The sequence below is a fragment of the Callospermophilus lateralis genome, chromosome 2, assembly GCF_048772815.1.
Source record: "Callospermophilus lateralis isolate mCalLat2 chromosome 2, mCalLat2.hap1, whole genome shotgun sequence".
In the NCBI taxonomy this organism is placed as follows: domain Eukaryota; kingdom Metazoa; phylum Chordata; class Mammalia; order Rodentia; family Sciuridae; genus Callospermophilus; species Callospermophilus lateralis.
Window position 1 is genome coordinate 152473656 of NC_135306.1, and position 18748 is coordinate 152492403.

General features: G+C 41.0%; 2 protein-coding genes across 2 annotated transcripts; one reads left to right on the top strand and one right to left on the bottom strand.

Moving 5' to 3' along the window:
- Positions 1 to 1255: 1255 nt before the first annotated feature.
- Or51e1 (olfactory receptor family 51 subfamily E member 1) lies at positions 1256 to 11600 on the top strand. Its single transcript, XM_076844034.1, has 2 exons — positions 1256 to 1277; positions 10605 to 11600. Exon 2 carries the CDS (start codon positions 10647 to 10649, stop codon positions 11598 to 11600), a length of 954 nt encoding a protein of 317 aa, XP_076700149.1. The 5' UTR covers positions 1256 to 1277; positions 10605 to 10646.
- A 5482-nt stretch (positions 11601 to 17082) lies between these two features.
- On the bottom strand, positions 17083 to 18045 carry LOC143391339 (olfactory receptor 51I2-like). The gene has a single exon (XM_076844035.1). It carries the CDS (start codon positions 18043 to 18045, stop codon positions 17083 to 17085), a length of 963 nt encoding a protein of 320 aa, XP_076700150.1.
- Positions 18046 to 18748: the final 703 nt, after the last annotated feature.

The window sequence follows — 18748 nt, forward strand, 5'->3', positions numbered from 1 at the left end:
TATTCTATTCTTTTTCATTCCTTCAGGTGGATGAGATTCTTGTTTCTTCATCTTGGTTGGAAGTAGAGTCCCTAGGTCTTTTCACCATCTAAGCCTGGGGGGTGGTTAATGGAGGCAGCAGAGGTGGCTCTAGGGTGATGACAGGGGCTATCAGGCTACAAGTTCTGCAGACACTGGGAAGACTTTGTGATTGGTAATTTTGATAAAATCTGAGACAGAATGGCCTGGTTTCACATGATTTATTTTGGCATAGTTTGAGTTTACATGCCCTCTGTTGTGAATTAAAATGTTCAACTATGACATTGATCAGTGAAAAATAACGAGAAACAAAATAAAAAACATGTTGCTTTATTTATAAACAGTTTTAACTTACTTCAAAATTTAAGATATTATTTTCATATTCAAATTACTCTCTAACTTTCTAAAATATGTTCTTACTACTTTTGCCTTTAAGAGAGACACCAGAGGGCATTGGTCTTACATGGCTGGTATTGCAGGTAGGAGATGGTTAAAAAACCATATCTTCCTGCCTTGGCCAGTAGTTCAGTAGACCAAGGCCAGGGAGTGGTAGACAGAGGCACTGTCTCTGGGGATCCCTGGTATGAGTTAGTCAGACACAGAAGCCAGAACCTGGGAGACAAAGGAGTTCCTAGCACTTTGGGGAAGGGAGGATGGACCCCTTAGGTTCCATGGTCCACAAAAGGAAAGAAGGCAGAGGGTAAAGAAAGTTTCAGGGTGGAAATGGGTGTCAATCATAGGGTTTTCCTGCAAATTAATTTTGCCTTTCTTCTGGCTGAGTTTGATAAGCCTGTGAAGAAATTGGCAGAAGGATTCTCAAGACCACCCTGGGCATAAAAATGAGTTTCTTCTAACCTTTTCTTGCTTTCATTGCACACTGAGAGCTGACATAAGTATCCAAACTGGCAGAAGCCCATTTGGGGAGGACTCTAGAGACCCATTCTACACATTGCCCCTCCTTCTCTATACCCCCAGGCACATCCTCCTAGGACTTAGAAGCTGGGAAAGAAACTCACACCAAAACTGGCTAGTGAGGTGCATATGCTGATGGACCCTCTGGACATAACCTTGCACCCCCAGCAGGCAGGAGCAGAAGGAGGAAGGAGGGAAGAGAGAGAATAAATAATCCCTGCAAGAGAGGTCTAGAGGAGGAGGTGGAGACAGGGAGAGGGCAGGGCTTCAGTGCAATTTCCCAGACCTCTTTAGAAAGAGTTCCGGGGGGGAAAAGGCACACATTCCATCCCTTCAGGACAGCTGAGGTGAGTAGAGACCAGGGGCTGTAGGGGTGTGTGGGTTACTTGTGGCTAGAGATCATTTGTTAGTCCTTCCGAGAGACCGAGAAACCAGGCTGAAGAACCAGATGTACAAGGGTGGGGCTGGGGATGTGGGAAAAGCCATCCACTTCGAGGACAGACAGTAATTTCTTTTTGTGTGATGAAAGGAAGTAGGCAGGTGATAAATGTTGCCTAAGCATAGTTTTCAACCAATTTTTCAATAATCAGTGTACTGGTGTACCTGTCCAGAGGCTGGCAAGAGTATAAATGTCAGTAGGGACAAAGAACAGATTGGGGTGGGGTTAGATTGGGGTTGATTTGGGTTAGATTGTGTTTTGATGTGTGGACAGGGCCATCCCTAATTTTAAGAATGAAGTTCAGTGTGTGACTGGGGATCAGGCTGCAGCTAGGGGCATATGGGGAACTCTGAGTGGGAACAGGGCTCATTCTATACTCTGTACCAGGAGTCAGGCTGTGGCTGAAACTGATTTAATAATCTTTCTGGGGCTTCATTGCTGGCTCAGTCTGTGTCTAGGATCAGGGTTCATCTTTCAGTCCATTTAAAAAGCAGCTCAGCATCCACACTGCAACCTTCCCTGCCTTGCACTTTTACCCCAACCACACTAGAGCCTTGCAGCTTTCCAAACAAGGTCTGGTTTCTTTTACATTGAGTCTTCGCCTTTGCCAGAGGATGCTTTCAAAAACAAAGTAGACAAAGGCTGTTGCTTAAATTCCTTTCAGTCACTCATAATTAAGCTCCTTATCATGTCTTGCAAATCATAGTGACACAAGCTGGCCCCTGTCTCCTCTGGCTCCTCTTAAACTCTCCTGTGCTGTTGGTGTTCTGGCCATCTTGAGCTTCTCTCTGTTCCCCGAGCTCCCCAAGATATTCTGACCTTAATACCATTTTCTTCTATTGTCTCCTTTGCCTGGAAAATGCTTTCCCTAGATCTCAGAGTGGTGGGCATTTTCTCACCACAGGGCTCTCAGTCATTTGTCACCTCTTTAGAGAAGCTTTCTATTGTGTCTTGATCCTATCTTTCTCTATCCATCTCTCTGTCTGGTCCTTAATGCACTTTTTGATTGCTGACTAAATAATGTATATGAAATGTTCTTTCCGGTTTCTATATTTACTTTTAGTTGTTGTCCTCCTGGTATATGAGGTGCATGAGCATGATCTCATCTGTTGTATATGCTCTTTGATCTCCAGCTTCAACAGTATGTTTTTGTTAACTGAATCCTACTATCTCTGCCCTCCCCCACCCCAGCTCCCTGATTAAATGCAACCGGTCCTGCAAGCCATGGTTCAGTGTCACCTCTTTATGGAACCCTCTGAGCCTAAATATGGTGAGCCATGGTTGTCTTTGCTTCCAAGATCCTGATGCTTACCCTTGTCCTAGCACTTATCAGAATGTGTTGTGAGAACTGTATGTTTGCCTCAATCTCTCCCCACACCTAAAGGGCTGGAGCTGTGCTTTGTTTCCCCTGTACCTCAGTGTCCCCAGTGCTTAATGAGTTGCCTGGAACATAGTAGTTAGCAATCAAAAATTGCTGAAAACAATGTGTACTGACCCAAATCCCAAATCAGGTGCTTCTCCTGCTCCACATTTGCCTTCAGTTAGGCACAAGGTAGCCTAACTCCATGGGGCATTGATAGATAACTAGGTCAAACTTCGCAAGACTGATCCTACTTATGAGGAGAATGGAAATGGAAGGGGACCAGTTTGACTTGAGTGAGTAGGATAAGGTGGAAATTTCACTCAACTTTTTGTAGTTATCAGTTTCACTATTTCATCTTTCCAGTCTCATATTGGCTATTTAAAAAATAATGGCCTTGGGCTGGGGATGTGGCTCAAGCGGTAGCACGCTCGCCTGGCATGCGTGAAGCCCAGGTTCGATCCTCAGCACCACATACAAACAGGGATGTTGTGTCCGCCGAAAACTAAAAAATAAAATAAAATAAAATAAATATTAAAAAATTCTCTCTCTCTCTCTAAAAAAAAAAAATAAATAAATAATGGCCAAACTCCTTCAAGGGTTTATCTGCACCATCAAATCTAAGCAAGGTATGGAGCACATTGGGTGCAGATAATTTAGGTGGATGTGATCTGGCAAGACTGTCCTCATGAAGAGTTAGGATAAAGTCTCCTCCAATAATTGTGAAAAGACCCTGCAGTCTTTGCCAGCCACAGCATTGCTTCTGAGATCTGCCTTCCTTCCCTGGGTTGGAAGTGGGAATCAGAGGCTCCCAGGTATGTCTAAGATTCCCTCCAAAAAAATTTGCTTCCAAATATTCCCATTAAATCTGGAAGTAGCACCAGTGTCCCCATACTCTAGGCATGAGACATTGTGTATCCAGATAATGACAGACACCATAAACCCCCTCTCCCATTACCCCTTGTTTTCCTTTCACATTGAACCTAAGTGGGGAGAGCTAGCTGGAGGTCTTGAATTCTAGAAAGGCATCTGGACTCAAGGTCCTGAATTTTGGATTCAATGGAGAACATGAAATAGCTCTTACAAATCACCTATTTATTCTTTTTTTTTTTTTTAAACAATGCCTTTATTTTTAAGTGGAGATGAGGATTGAACCCGGGTCCCGCCCATGCTAGGCGAGTGCTCTACCTCTGAGGCACAATCCCAGCCCCCGTCTATTTATTCTTAAGGACACTGGGTTATGAGCAGGGCAGTAGCCTGGCATTTTGGAAAACATGTAGATTTGCCACTCTGTGCTCTAACCTTCAATGTTTTATCTGCCAAATGGGACTAATAATACTAACTTGATGGGTTGATGAGAAGTTCTAATTAGATAGCAAGGAGATACTTGGCGGAGGACAAATCTTTTAATCTCCTCTATGGTTCCTCCCTGTGTCACAGACAGTAGAGTTGGGGCTGGAAGAGGAGGATGCCGCCTCAAGTCCCTGTCCAGGAGAGTCCTCTTTCTGCCCTCCTGGTTTCCCTCTGAGATTATACCTGGGCCAGGTATTACACCTATCAAGTTATTCTTTTACCTAACCTCCTGGGAAGATTTTTTTAGCTTTCAGAGGGTGTAGCACAGTTAAAGGGAGCCTGGATCAGGCAACGTGTACAGGTCTTGGAGTTAGTCTAGGTCAAGTTTCTGCTTTACTAATCAACTGTTAAACCCTGAGAATGCTGTTTAACTCCTTGGAACCTCAGTTTTTTCATCTACAATGTAGAAAGGACACACAAAACTCCTCTCATGCAGAGTTGCTCTTGGATTAGAGATAATATTATACAGTAGGTACTGTATAGTGTCTGGCATTTTGTAGGTATATAATGAAATCTGCTCAAGTATTATTAAAAACAACAGAATCAGTGTTGTGGGTGATTTCATTGTTTCCTTGGGTCAGAAGAGAGGGTGAAGAGTGCCATCTTCCTCTCTGTGTGCTTTTCCATGGATCTATGAGAAGTGGTTGGATAGGGGATGAGTGCTAAGCTGGCTCTAGCTGGCAGAGTTCTGAAGGCCAGAGGGAAAGAAGGAAGGAAGAGAATTGAGGGCCTCAAAGTGAATCTCTACTCCGTAGCTGGGGACTCCCTTGTTCCCCATTCTGAGAAAGGGCTAAGATATTCTTCATGGTTCTCCAAGAAACATTCCTGGGACTTGCTAAGATAGTTTGACTTTTTAGAGAAGATTTCAAGGGCAGAGTTATTCCTTGGGGGTTAGGGCAGTGTGTGGGCTTTCTAAAAAAAGAAAGAAAGAAAAAGAAAAAAAAATGATTTCTTTGTTTATTTTTCCTTAATTCTGCTTTTTTTTTTCATAACAGAGTGATTTAGTTCCAACTTCCTTCTGAGCTCAAAGCATCTTTTGAGTGCATGCAAATGGTTTTAATTACTAACAGATGCTCAGGCTGGAAGGCTACCTGGGAGTTCTCTTTGCCCTCTGCTACCTCTTGGGGAGACTGTGAGATTGAGATGCTTTAGGGCTGGCAGCCTGAAGAGCACTACTTGGGCTCTCTGGCTGGCTCCCTCTCTGTTCTTCTTTTTCTATTGCTGTAGTCTTCTTGGGTCCAGATTGGTATTCAACTTCCAGCAATAGCAGCCCATTTTGTGCTACTTATGCATATCCCTCTTCAAGGTCAGCTGACTCTTCCCTTTTAGATTTTGGGCATCTGTACATCAGTGCCCATTCTTGCCATTGTGAGAGATTAACTGTTATCACTGTGTGTGTCTATTGGTGAAAAAATGAGTGTGCCAGAGGTTGAGTGGTAATTAAGATAACAAATTGGGCAAAATGAAAAATTCTTGGAAACTTCAAACATCTTCATAGATCTTGTTTTCCATTTTTTTTTGATGGAAAAAAGTGCTTGCACGCTGTGATTGTTTTTACAACACCTTTTGATATGCCATATAATATAATTTCATAGCAGCACTATGAGGTTATTATTATTCTCTGCATTCTTTAGGGAGAAGATTCTTAGCTCCAAGATTTTGCTTACCACATTACTCTACCCACCATGGTAATGGAGGGGAGGTGGTTATTGAATCCAAGGACACTCTACCATTGAACTGTACCCCCAGCCCTCATTATTTTTTACGTTGAGACAGAGTCTTGTTAAGTTTCCAGGGCTGGCCTCAAACTGTGATCCTCCTGCCTCAGCCTCCCAGTTAGCTTGGATTATAGGCATGAGCCACTGCACCAGACCACCAATACGTTTTTTTTAAAAAATTTCTTTTCTTTCTTTCTTTCTTTCTTTCTTTTTTGAGAGAGAGAGGGGGGGGGGAATCTTTTTTTTTTTTTTTTTTTGGTAGACGGACACAACACAATGCCTTTATTTTAGCATGGGTCCCGCCCATGCTAAGCAAGTGCTCTACCACTGAGCCACAATCCCAGCCCCACCAATACATTCCCCCCCCCCCATGTAAACAGCAAAGAGGTGTTTATTGCGAGCTAGCTCAGTCCTCCACACACACACACAGCAACTGGTGACGCTGAGAGGCCCCGAGTCCAGGGTTTGCAGAAGTTTTATACAATCTTTAGAGAAGGCAGGGATCCCCACATACATCATAGCATCTCTTAGCAAATCATCACACACCGCGGGGGAAAATCAAACAACAACTCTAAAACTTGATTAGCACATTCACTGGCGGGAACAAGTTGGGTAGGGGTGATTGGTTACTACAAGAGGGTGATTCATTTGAACTGATTGGTTTAAGCCAAGAGGGGGTGTTTATGCTGAACTACATGGTTTTCCAACACCATAAACTACTGGGAGGGTCATTTGGCATCCCAGGTATTTCCCTGTCTCATGCAGATTGTTGGCTGCTAGGGGATTGCTAGCCTGACTGAGTCAGGGACACCTGGTGCAGCAGATCTTTCCTGTTATTTGTAGATAAACAACTTAGCAGGGTGGAAATGTGCCTAGGCCCACCAATATGTTTTCAATGCAGCACATTTTTATTATGGGGATCTGTTTGCTCTACCATGTCTGTTCATGTGAAACTGGTGGATGGCATGGATACTTGGCCCTCTGGAGCATCAGAACCTTCTTGCTAATATTTTCAGGTGAGGGATCCTAGGTTTTCTATCAGGTGCAAACTATGCTTCATATCCTCTTTGCATTTATTAAAGCCAAGGCATTGCAGTTACTCTGTTTTCTGCATGTCCTCTTGTGCCCTCTGGCTCCCTGAGTAAGAAAGGCCTCTTCTGTTTGACCCTAAAGATTCTTGTTCTAAACTTAAGACCACCCTGCTCTGACCTTGCAAACATTCTTTCCTCCCTCTCAAAAGTTTCTAATGTTCCTACATTTGGCAGACCAATCTCCCTCTTAACCGTGTTAACCTCAGATGCTCATTGGGGGATTCTTTTGTTGATAAAATTTATTTTTATAGTCAATAAACACTGACTTAACACTAATAAATATAGTAGGATGCCTGCTTGGCATTCAGCAGTTTAAAATTCACGGAAAAATGAATATAGCAATAATTAGATTTCTTATTATCAGAAGGGTAAATGCATAAAAAGAGACCTAAGTAAAGTTCTTTTGGAGCACAGAGCAGGAAACATTTAATTATGCCCAGGGGAAAGAAGCTTAGGAAAAGTAACATAGGAGAGAGAAAGTAAGCTAGGACATAAAAAATGAGTGTGGGAAGTTGGAGGGAGGTCTGGGAGGAACCGTTTCTCTTGATCAAAGGATGAGAAATAAAACAGGCAAAATGAAACAGTCACGAGAATCAGTTTTACTTTTATGAAGCAGCATGTATTCCAATGTGGCTGGAGCACAGGGGCCATGGTGAGAGGCCTAAGGCCAGATTCTGAAAGGCAGTTCTTTAGCCACATCCTAAGGAGTTTTGTCTTTATTCTACAATCCATTTGGAATTTTCAAGCACATTTTTAAAATAATTGGCAGTTATATTACGAAGATTGTGCTGATGAGGAAGGCTATCCTAGAGGCAGGGAAGTCAGGATCAGAGTGTGTAGCTGGTGTGACTGGCGAGGCCACCACAATAGGAGAAAGACATACTGGAGGAAAACATTAAATAATAGTTATGCGTTTTTTTATGCTTCTTCTGTCATGTATTGAGTTAAATGCTTTTCACTCTTCTTCTCATTTAATTCTCACATTGACCCCATGAGGCAGGGGCTGTTATCATTTTAAAGATCAGGAAACTGAGACTTAGAAAGTTTAAATGACTTATTTGAGGTCACACAGGTCATGCCTGGGATTGGAATGTAGGATTGACTTCAAAGTTCATTCTCTGAATGGACATGGAAGAGGTTATTTTTGAACAGAAAGAGTTTGAAGTGCTTGAGAGATAGTCAGGTAGACACTTTTAATAAGACTTTGGAATTAGGAATTTGAACCACAAAAGAGAATTCAATACACACTGAATAGATTTTGGAATTCAGAGTTTATATATAGAAAAATGGATGTGTACAAAGTCCCTTCCCAACACTTAAGGGCCAAATCCTAAAGCTCTGACCACATGTATCATAGTCACACACACACACACACACACACACACACACACACCTGGCCCTCTGTGTCCATGAGTTCTACATCTGGGGACCTGACCAACTATGGATCAAAAATGATAGAAAATACTGAACTTTTGGGCCATTGAGTAAAATAAAGGTTTCCTGAGCACAAGCACTTTGAAGCCATGGTAGTAGAGGCAGTAGATCTGATAACCAAGAAGGCTACTAAGTGACTAATGGGTGAGTAAGATAAATAGTGTGGATACACCAGGTAAAAGGAAGATTCATGTCCCAGGTACACCAGAGTATGGTGGCACATTTCATCATAGTACTTTGTATCACATACAATGTAAAGCTTGTAAATTGCTTATTTCTGAAATTTTCCATTTAATATTTTTAGATCTCAGTTGACCATGAATGATTGAAATCATGGAAAGAGCAACTATGAATCATCGCATTGAGGGAAAGATGATGTGAAAAGCATGAGGAAAGCAGGATAGAGCAGGGAAGAAAGCTAAGTAAGGCTGAGGCTTCAGCTGCAGACCAGCCTCAGCCTGTTTCCAGGGGAACTGATGCACTAATTATGTTGAGTGTTGGTATACTAGAGGTGCTGTATTGTTTAATGACTCTTTACAGAGCAGTTACATTGTATTAGGTACTGTAAGTAATCTAGAGATTATTGAAAGTATTTGGCAGGATATGCAGAGGTTATATGCAAATATTAGGTCATTTTATATAAGTAGATTGATCGATCACTCATGGGTTTTCATACTTGTAGGGGTCTTGGAAACAATTTGCTGTGTGATGGCATTCTATCTATCTGTCTGTCTATCTATCTATCTATCTATCTATCTATCTCCGATGTGTGTGTGTAAATATATTTGAAAACTACAATGTATTTAGTCTAAATAATCTAATAAATAGTAAGTATACATGAATATTTGCTCTACAAAGAAGCGCAGGTTGGTTAACTTATTAGAGATGCAATCTGAGATAACCCAAGTGTCTGACATCTCCTCCCTCAGAAAAGTATCTATCTCTATCTCCACCTCTATCACCATCTCTCTTATCTCTACCTCTATATAACTTTGATAGCCAGGTTCAGTTCAGAGTCAGCCTGAACTCCACTATAAGATTGATTATCTAATGCCATCAGCTCTGGACTAGTGTTCTAATTGTGTCAATTCCTCTGTTTTAGACTGAGTGAGTCTACTGGAAACAGAAAAGGGGTTTCTGCTCAAATGACATACAGTAGTCCCCCTTTATATGTGGGCAATATAGTCAAAGACCACTAATGAATACCTGAAACTGAACCATACATATACTATGTCTTTTTGGACACATACATAACTAGTGTAAGCCTTTATCTTTTCACTTAAAGGGAGCCTTTGTGGATTCTGTTTGGCAATTCTAAATTACCAGCATCACTATCTTTACCACCTGGAGACAAGGAGGCTGACCTTTAGTACCCTTATGTCAGACAGTCACTGGCCTCTAGATAAGCCTCTTTTGGGCCTTGTGAAATCTTCTGGAGGAAGTGCCTCCCATTTGATCAAGGACAAGTCTGTGGATAAAGGGGGAATTGTGAGCCCTTAGCATTTAACATCCACTGCATATTGGAGCTGGTGCTTTGGCTTTGTAAATGGGATCTGATAAAATACCAGTGGTATCTACTGTAGATAATCTGAGTGGTCTGGACAAGTTTAAAACTTTGATTGAACATTTGGGCAAAGTTGAAATGCATAGTTAGAGTTCAGAGTAAAGTTAATTGGGGTATTTATTACAGTAGGATTTATCATAGTAAAATGGATGTTATTAATATTAGGCTAAAATTGAAACAGTTATTATGATTAAGTATTGGGTTAATGTTAACAGGGTTAAGGCTGGAATGGGGGATGTCATCAGATTAGTGATGAGGTTAAATTTTAATGTGATTCTTTGTTAATACTAATATTGCTACATTTGGTTTGGAATTTATTAGTCTAATGATATGGTAAGAATCACAGTCAGTATTAAGCATAAAAAAGCATAAGGCTGAACAGGATAGAGGAACTGATGGTATTTTTAAAAATCATCTGAGACCAATGTATGTATACTCAGTTAGTAACCTTTCTTTTAAAACTATTTAACTTAAAATATGATTAGAATTTTGTCCTAGTATTTTACTTGTTATTAAGATTGATTATATAGGTGAGGTTAGTAAGTAGGACTGGGTGAATTTGCATATAATTCTTTTCTATTGGATTGAGTTTAGAACGGGATCGAGTTTGGGTAGGCAATGGAATTAGAATTTGGTTCTAATAGGACATCAGGATTAAGGGAGGTGTGCCTTGGGATTCTGGAAGATCTGACGATGGCTTATCTTTGCATTCCAGCCTCTACCTGCCTGGCATTGGTCACTGCTCAGTTTCTTCACTATGGTGGTCTCCAATGGCAATGAATCTAGTGCCACATATTTCATCCTAATAGGCCTCCCGGGCTTGGAAGAGGCTCAGTTCTGGTTGGCCTTTCCGTTGTGCTCCCTCTACCTTATTGCTGTGCTAGGTAACTTGACCATCATCTACATTGTACGGACCGAGCACAGCCTACATGAGCCCATGTATATCTTTCTTTGCATGCTTTCTGGCCTTGACATCCTCATCTCCACCTCATCCATGCCCAAAATGATGGACATCTTCTGGTTCAATTCTACTACCATCCAGTTCGATGCTTGTCTGCTACAGATGTTTGCCATCCACTCCTTATCGGGCATGGAGTCCACAGTGCTGCTGGCCATGGCCTTTGACCGCTATGTAGCCATCTGTCATCCACTACGCCATGCCACTGTGCTTACATTGCCTCGTGTTGCCAAGATTGGCATGGCTGCTGTGGTACGGGGTGCTGCACTAATGGCACCCCTACCTGTCTTTATCAAACAGCTGCCCTTCTGCCACTCCAACAAACTTTCCCATTCCTACTGCCTACACCAGGATGTCATGAAGCTGGCCTGTGCTGATATCAGTGTCAATGTCATCTATGGCCTCATTGTCATCATCTCTGCCATTGGCTTGGATTCACTTCTCATCTCATTCTCATATCTGCTTATCCTTAAGACTGTGTTGGGCTTGACACGTGAAGCCCAGGCAAAGGCATTTAGCACATGTGTCTCTCATGTATGTGCTGTTTTCATCTTCTATGTGCCTTTCATCGGATTGTCTATGGTGCACCGTTTTAGCAAGCGGCGTGACTCTCTCCTGCCCGTCATCATGGCCAACATCTACCTGCTGGTCCCTCCTGTGCTCAACCCCATCGTGTATGGAGTGAAGACAAAGCAGATCCGACAGCGCATCCTTCGTCTTCTCCATGTGAACATGCATACTTCAGATCCCTAGGAGTCAGTGATCACATTTTTTTTTCATTCAAAATCCTCCAATTCTGATTTTAATAGAAATATTTTGAAAGACAGTATTAAGGAAAAAGATCTTCTTTAACAACAACAACAACAAAAAAATACAACTCAGATCCTTTGAAGATGAAACTGGTGGAGGAGTCTTCATGTGGAAAGAGATGACAGGACCATATATCGCCATTCCCCATTTTCCAATATTATCATCCTGTTTGTTTTTCACTTTATAATGAACACCCTGAGGTAGTCGTGAGCGAGTTATTACTTCCCATTTTGCCATCCAGCAAATTGCTTCCATTGATAGTCTGCTGCATCCTGAAACAAGGATAGTTCATCTAAAGAATACTTGCTAAAGGCTTAAGCCTGACAAAAGAAAATAAACCCAAGAATAAAATAAGGTTAGATAATTTGGCTCAAAAAGATGACTTCCTCTTCAGAATTCCCAATCATTTCACATGCAGGAAAAAGATATACCTGGATTTCCCTCTTCAAAACAAACTCCATGGAGAAGAAATAATTGCTTTTCTTTTGAGTATGAGGCTCTAAGGGGAATATTGAAAGTAAAACCTTGAAAAGACTACATTTGCCTATATTAAAGAGAGAGGACACACGTTGTTCTGAGAGTTTTCATTTTCTTTCTTTCAGCTTCTGATTCAGGCAGGGATATTATTAGTACTCTCATTGTATCAATGGGGAAATTGATGTTCTATGGGGACTGGAAAATTGCATAAGACACAAAAACTAAACTAAACTAAACTAAAATAAAATAAAAAAGGAATTTTCATGCCCAGTCCTACATTTTGTGAAAGGACTGTTTGACCAGTCGGACAAGGAGTAAGGTATTTCCAGAGTCTTGCATTTTCTAGAGGAAGTATTTATTCCTGTCTGTCACTAACCCCAATGATTTATGGAGGAAACTCCTGTCAATTGAGTTCATGGGTTTAATTCTAATAACTCTTGCTCACTGTCCTGGTCCAGTTGCCACTGTACCTGTGTGGGGGAAGCAGGAGTCTGTGTGGGGAGTTCCCAAAGAGTGGCTTATTTGGGAATGGTATGACTAACAATGGAGGCACTAGGATATCTGAGAGACGCTTTAGGAAGAGAAGCAGCTGAGAACATCCAGGAGCCTGTGACGTAACATCAGGATTTGTTACCACAGACCAGAGTCAAGAGCAAATGGGACCATGAGACTGAGTAGGGCCAGTGGCTCATATGGTGGGCCAGGAAGCAAGGTTAGGGGAAAAAATGAGTCCTCAGAGAGTGAGGAGAGCACATAGGTGGATACAACACATCCCTAGGACTTTGAGTTGTCCCGCAGGAGAAGTTTGTCAGATGATTATATAACACCACCATGAAAGAGGCCAGTAAAAATCCTACAGCTTGGATATGGCCTTGATGTCCACCCAAGAAGCCTACAAGCCAAGCACAGCAGTTCTAGAAATGGGTTGGGCACTGTACAGTTGCAATAGTGGCCTGGGCAGGATTTGAGATCAACACCTAAAGGGAGAGTCCTAGTCAGATCCAAAGAGGAGCAGGCAAGTTTGGGGGGCAGGGAGCATAGTGGGGAGCAGGGCACATGGCCACTCATAATTTTCTGGCTATATTGAGTAGCACAGAGGCCTACCTCATAGAGAGAGCATAGAGGCGGCATATCCAACTTCTTGTTCAAGAACTCAGAAGAATGAGGATTTGGGGCACTTTGGAATTAGCTAAGTCCAGGTGAGTGGTGGTTAATAGAAATGAGAGCATAAGCTGGGGTTATTGCAAGCTATGGTCACTTTGAACTGTATAGAGGATCAGCTGTTGTCCAGAAGGGCCTTGGCATTGGAGTTGAGAAAAAGAATGAAAAGAAGAGAAAAGAGATTTTTTTTTAAAATGAGAAAAACAATAAAAATCTCTGTAAACAAAAATTGTAGACACTCTGAAAATATAAAAGAAATAAAAATGTAATGAAAATCTTCAATAAAATTGTCACCTTTGAATATTTTAAAAACACTTTATTAGCACTTTGGTGTTAATTCTTCTGGATTTTTAGTATGCATTTGTGTGAGTGCTTCTCCATGGGCACATGATAACTGTATGTGTCTGTTTTGTATTTGGAATCCTTTTGGAGGCAAACATAGATGGATAATAGATGAATCAGACAGACACATTTAAAAACTTTTCTAAGGAATTCCTAGTCTATGATAGCGAATATGCCCACGACAAAGACTCATGGCTATGATCCTGAATGACTTTACTGTTCTGTGAATGTAAATATACCCACCACCACCACTCCCACCCCTTTCTCATTTTTCCCAACAAGTACTAAATTCCAGATACTGGCAAAACGAGACCAGATTTCTGGTGATTTACTTTATAAATACTTTCTGGGGTTCCTTGGAAGGGTCTGGAGAAAGAAGTAGGATGAAGGAGAATGTTGCTTCTTTTAGGAGATTTGGTTGGAAAGTTGGGATATGTTCTGGACAATTCTTCATTATATGCCTTTCCCATGGACATCCTTTTAACCTTCGCTGGGTCCTTTGTTCAGATCTTCCTGCCTCTGGCCCTATAATCTCAGAAATTTTGGGGTCCTGGAGAAGTCAGAATAATACTAAAACTTAGTATCTAAGTCATTTCTAGGATTTTTTTCAGGTTTAATCCAGAAATGATTCTTAAGGTGTCTTATGTTCTCCATTCTGACTGTCAACACTGGGGACAGATGCTCATCTTCTACAGTGGCAGTTGCCACAGCCTGCACACTGCTCTCCTGATCTTCAACATCTTTGCTTCAGTCCTAAATCCCATGTAGATTACACATGTTTTTCTAAACACATCTCTGATTATCTTACTGTCCTGTTTGGAATCCATTAAAGATTGCCTCTCAAATAGTATACAAATTTCTTAGAATAACAATAGGTTATCATACATACATAGTTCCTCTTCCTTTCCATATCTGTTCTTATCCTATTTTTTGGTATATTTTTTCAACATATCATGCATTCTGATACTTTACAATACTTGCTGTCTCTCAATGTTTCACATACTTTAAAGTCTCTGATTCACTGTTTCTTTGTCTGAATTGACTGCTGCTAATTTTCTTTTAGTAATACCAAAAATAAATAAATAAATAAATAAATAAATAAATAAATAAAATAAAGCTCTTGGTGATTCATTAGGACCCCAAAGCCTTCATACTATAGCGTTCCCAGATCTCTTTGTTCAACTTTACAACTGGACCATTTCTAGTTCACACGAATTGGAGAAAGCCTGTCATCGCTGAGTCTACTCAGGTTAATAAACTGCCTTATTCCACTCCTCAAATTGAAATAAGACCCCCTTGGATGTGATGAGCACACCTGAGGAGTGCTATCCCCCTCCATTGTATCTGGGTTTCTGGTTACAGGCAGACCTGAATTTGGGAAAGAGCTATGTTATACCATCGATTTAGGGTTTCAGTGCTGATGTGTGTGATCTCTCTCTTGCATATGAAACCCTCAAAGTTGGTCTTGCCTGGAATTGTACGGGTTTTTATTTTAGACTTGATTCAAAAAAGGTGAATCTGATACAGAATAAAATTGTGGTCTTGCCTTTTATACTGCAGGGTTTTCAACTCTAGGTAAGTTAAAGTGAATGATGTGGGTGTGGAGAATCTAGACATCTGAGATAAGGACCCATAAGAGAGAACAATCTTCAATATCAGCCTTCACTGTGGAAGCTGAAAGGCAAGGGAGTCTTTTGGAGAAATGGACATTCCCGAAAGAAATTTCAAGAAGAATCAGTGATAAGGGATATGAAACCATATCATCTGATCAACACATTTATTTATCCACTTATTCAATAAACATGTCTGGAAGAAAAAGCTAATAAGGTGAGGCAATGAGTCAGAGCGGCAAGGGCTAAGGAGCATAAGACAGAGAACCTAACCTTAGGAGAATTTTAGCTACTACATAGTCTCTTAATAGTAAATAGTAATCTTGTGAGCTAGCTTCCTGACTCCAAAGCATCTCTTAATTTCTTCCACTGAAGTTGTAGGGTGGAGTGGTGGTATTAGATAAAGATTGTTTCTCCTGGATCCAGTTTTGTGCATATGTCCAACAAACTTCTAATATACAAACTTCTTAATACAAAATACTAACTTATTTTACAATAAAATATCTGATAAGTGATTTTTTATGTACTAGGTACAAGCCAAATTATTTAACTTAGTCTGTGCAATTCTGTACAACCTGGTCACCTACCTTTCGGGCTTTACCTCCTTCCATAAGATTATAAGCTCTGGAGGTATTGTTTAGTCTTTAATCCTCCTTACTTCTTTGCAAAGTAAATGCTAGACATGGATTTATAACATAACTGAACTTTATAGTATTCCCACTGTCTTAGCATGGACTAGGTATTTTCAGTGCTTGCTGAGCCTAACAGGTTCCCATGAGTCTATAGGAGGGTCTTCTTAGTCTTTCTCTGTTATTGGTGCATATTAATTATAAATAATAGTAGGTTTCACTGTGTCATATTTGTATATGAGCATGTCATCATTTGATTAATTTTACTCCCTAGTACCTCCCCTTGCCTTCTTCCTTCCTCTGCCTAGTCTTCTTTCTCTACTTTCTACTTACTCTCCTAAGGGAACAAAAGCGTATACAGGGTTTTTAACTTTAGGTCTTTCTTCTATTTTCATGAGATCCTTTCCCCCCTTGCTCTAGCTTCCACATTTGAGAGAAAAGAGATGATACTTATCTGAGTCTGGTAATTTCACTTAATAAATTGTTCCATCCATTTTCTTGCAAATAACATAATTTCATCCTCCTTTATGCTGAGTAAAACTCCATTGTGTGTATATACCAGATTTTCTTTATCCATTCACTTGCTGACTGATGCATAGGTTAGTTCTATAACTTGGATATTGTGAATTGTGCTACTATAAACATGAAAATGCATGTATCTGCTATCTTTAATTATTTAGATAAATGTGGAGAAATGCAATAGCTGGATCATACGGTGGTTCTATTTTTAGTTTTTTTTGAGGAACTTCCATACTGATTTCTAAAGTGGCTATACTTTACATGCCCAACAAAATGGTGTAAGGATTCTTCCCTGCTCCCACATCCACAACAGTGTTTCTGGCTATTTGTGTTCTTGATGATTACCATTCTGATGGAATGAGATGGAACCTCAGTATAGTTTTGATTCCTGTTTCCCTAATGACTAAAGAGGTTCAATATTTTTTTTTCATATAATTCTTGGCCATTTGCACTTCTTTTTGAAAAGTGTCTGTTTATTTCATTTGCCCAGAAATTGAATGAGTTATTTGGTATGTGGGTGTGTGCTGAGTTTTTTGAGTTTTTTGAAAAATATATTTTAGAAGTTAATCCTCTGTTGGAAGAGTAGTTTGCAAAGATTTTCTCCCAATCAGCTCTAATTTCAGCCTATCATTTCCTTTGTATAATAGTCTTTCATTTAACAAAAAATCTATTATATCTTAAGTTTTATCACCCTTGGTCTTTCTTCCTCAGAACCCTGAGCATGGCCCCCCGGATGGGCTTGGACTTGACACTGTAGATGATGGGGTTGAGCACAGGAGGCACCACCAGGTACACATAGGCAACAAGAGCATGTACAATGGGGGGCAGGTGCCTCCCAAAACGGTGGATCATGGACACACCTATGACTGGGATGTAGAAAACCAATACGGCTAAGATATGAGAAACACAAGTGTTGAGGGCCCGGGCACGCTCCTTGGGAGAGGCCAGCCCCATCACTGTATGAAGAATAAGGGTGTAGGACAGGACAATAAGCAAGGAGTCCACACCCACTGTGGACAGAACCACGTAGAGCCCATACAGGATGTTGACAGTGATGTCATCACAGGCCCTTTTCATGACATCTGCATGGAAACAAAATGAGTGGGACAGAAGGATCTTGCCAGGGCAGTAGTTTAGTCTTTTCAGCAAGAAGGGGCCTGGGAAGAGGGACAGAGTGGCTCGAGCCACAATGGCCATCCCAATCCTGATGATGACATTATTTGTGAGGATAGCTGCATAGCGCAAGGGGTTAGAGATGGCCACAAAGCGGTCAAATGACATGGCCAGGAGCACTGAGGACTCCACTACAGAAAAGGAGTGCAGGAAGAACATCTGGACCAGACATGCATCGAAACCAATGAACCGATGGTCAAACCAGAGCACAGCCAGGGTTGTGGGCAGTGTGGACAAGGTGAGGCCCACATCAGTGAGAGCCAGCATGGACAGGAAGTAGTACATGGGCTGATGCAGGCTGGGTGTGCTTCTCACAGCCAGGAGGATGAGGCAGTTTCCAGTGAGTGCCACAGTGTACATGGAGGAGAAGGGGATGGAGATCCAACCATGAAAGTCCTCCAGTCCTGGGATGCCAATCATGAGGAAAGCAGGTGGCTGAAAGAAGGAGATGTTGCCATAGGACTGGGAAGGGAGCATCCTTAGAAGGCAGCTGAGGGCTCCTTAGAGATTGTGCCCTCTCCAATCTGAATAGACACTGAGATGATCTTAGATGACAAAAAAAGAACAAGCTAGTGCTAAATCTAAAGTTTAAAAAATCAAGTTTCAGAGCTGGTTCTACCATTTACTGATATGTGTAAGAAAGCATAATAATGATTCAAATCCTCGTAGACAATCTGATTTTATAAACTCTTATTTTGAAGATCTGGCTCCTTTCAAACACAAGATTGGGCCCTCATAGCCATGTCAATGCTACTTCCAAAATCTTATTTTGCAAGGATTATTATCTCTAAGGTTGACACTGGGTCTGAACTGGTGGGATGATATTCATTCTGCCAGAAATAGTAACTAGAGTTCAGAGAACGTAGTTGGTATGCACTTTTTGCTCAAATTGAGGATGCGTTATTTTCACATGCATAGATGGAAATGAGGAATTCCTGTTTGGAAAGAGACAAAGACAATTGATTCAAATCAATAGAGAGGAATGAAGAAGGGTAAGAATTCATGCAGGGTATAAGCAGAATCTGAGAGAGTGAGGGGTTGCCGTGCTTTTTCTAAAGTCAGTTATTCCTGAGATCATCTGTTTATCTTGCCCTTGTTTTTTCTATAATACACTTTTGATATGTAATAAGTTACATGATTTATTATTAAACATTTTGGGTCAAATTTCTTCATACTCAGA

Coding starts and splice junctions, on each gene's coding strand:
- LOC143391339 (XM_076844035.1), bottom strand. CDS start 18,045: ATGCTCCCTTCCCAGTCCTATGGCAACATCTCCTTCTTTCAGCCACCT.
- Or51e1 (XM_076844034.1), top strand. CDS start 10,647: ATGGTGGTCTCCAATGGCAATGAATCTAGTGCCACATATTTCATCCTA.